The 1,479-nt window shown below is 44.7% G+C and overlaps 1 protein-coding gene across 1 annotated transcript; it reads left to right on the top strand. All coding sequences in view use genetic code 11, as the record gives it.

The window, feature by feature from the left end:
• Positions 1-258: 258 nt before the first annotated feature.
• EGR_10447 (hypothetical protein) lies at positions 259-759 on the top strand (the record flags this gene model as incomplete). Its single annotated transcript, XM_024499696.1, has 1 exon — positions 259-759. One exon carries the CDS (start codon positions 259-261, stop codon positions 757-759), a length of 501 nt encoding a protein of 166 aa, XP_024345881.1.
• Between the last annotated feature and the right edge of the window lie 720 nt (positions 760-1,479).

Raw genomic sequence — 1,479 nt, 5'->3', positions numbered from 1 at the left:
ATAGTACATCACAAGACCGCGTATGGGAGGAGTTCGGAATAGTTTTGGGAGTTGTATCTGGCCTTGGTGCAAAAGTTGGACTTCTAGTAAGTGGGATGTCTTCCGGCCTATCGCAAAGTCATGTAGTTAGTGCCATAATGGACGCTATTTCGGCATTACGGACAGTCAATGGTGGAGCAAACTATCAGCCTTTGGAGGAAATAGAGCTGGAAGATCTAGTTAACCGCGTACAGGAGGAAGCACCTACAACTACGCTTAATGAAGAGGAGTCACCTCAACTCTCTACATCTTAGCAAGTGGAAGAAGAACCAGTGGAACCGACAGTACGAAAAAGAGCTAAAGTGGGAGACCTTACAACCATCTACCTCTGAATATGTTCATCCGTCAAAAATACCGAAACATCTACCAGCAGCAGTGAAAACTCGTTTACGTAGGTTGGAATACGAGGTGACGATGACCAGACGTAATTTCGAGAATATGAAAAAGCACAATTTTACAGAATATGAGCAGAAATCCAACATTCATCGCAGTAGCATGAATAACGATCCCGTCAAATATACTGAGGATCTTCTACAAAGAAGGCATTGGACGCCTGAGGAAATAGAGGCATTTGATAAATTCGATTACAATTGGCCTATCAGACAACGGGATTGGTGGAAGGTGAAAGGCGATATGGAACTTATGGTTGAACTGTACAAAAAATTCGAACATTCATTAGATATGCTGTATCAATTAGGACAAATACATAAGATTGAATAATTGTTAGCCATTGTATTTTTGTTTTTAATGGGAGGAAGGAGATCACGTGACCAGTTAATGGTTAAACGAAAGAAGTCCTAATATTAAACCACCTCCCTAAACCTAATACGCGCGCGGTACTCACATCTCTAAACGTTTGGGTTTTCGCCTCCTCCGCCTCCGGGGGGACTGGGGTGCGTGCGTCACCGTCAGCGCTGGTGCGTGGGTGTGCTCTACGGTGATTGGTTCCGACGGCCGGCCGTCGCGCAGGAAAATCCGGATTTGCGAACCAATCAGCGTAGAGCACACGCACGCACCACGGTGACGCACACACCCCACCTCCCCGGATGCGGAAGAGATGAAAACGTAAACGTCTTTAGCAGGCAGCCATTTCAGGGGTTGCATATTCAATCGAAAGCATTCTTTGAGGGCCGTTATTTGACAGTTCCGGTGTATTTCCTTGATCTACGATTCCGAACAAAACTGCCTTAAATGTAGTGCATGTTTGCAAAGTGTTAGAGAAAATTTCATAAGCACAGGGTGGTGCTACCGAAATGAGTAAAGTGGACAAAGTCCAAAGTGTTTTCTTTGTCAAGTGTGCGGGTTACATAGATATCGTTCCTTTTCACAACTTTCCATTTTCAGCGTCGCTCTCGCCACACCCTGCAGCATCCCTCTGTCTTTGCTTCAAAATCACCAACAAGCCAGAAGCAAATATCCTTTTTAGTATCTAACAATCAT

Source organism: Echinococcus granulosus (genome assembly GCF_000524195.1).
Source record: "Echinococcus granulosus chromosome Unknown EG_S00221, whole genome shotgun sequence".
NCBI lineage: Eukaryota > Metazoa > Platyhelminthes > Cestoda > Cyclophyllidea > Taeniidae > Echinococcus > Echinococcus granulosus.
Note: the sequence above shows the minus strand (reverse complement) of the source record. Positions and strands in the feature narration are given on the sequence as shown.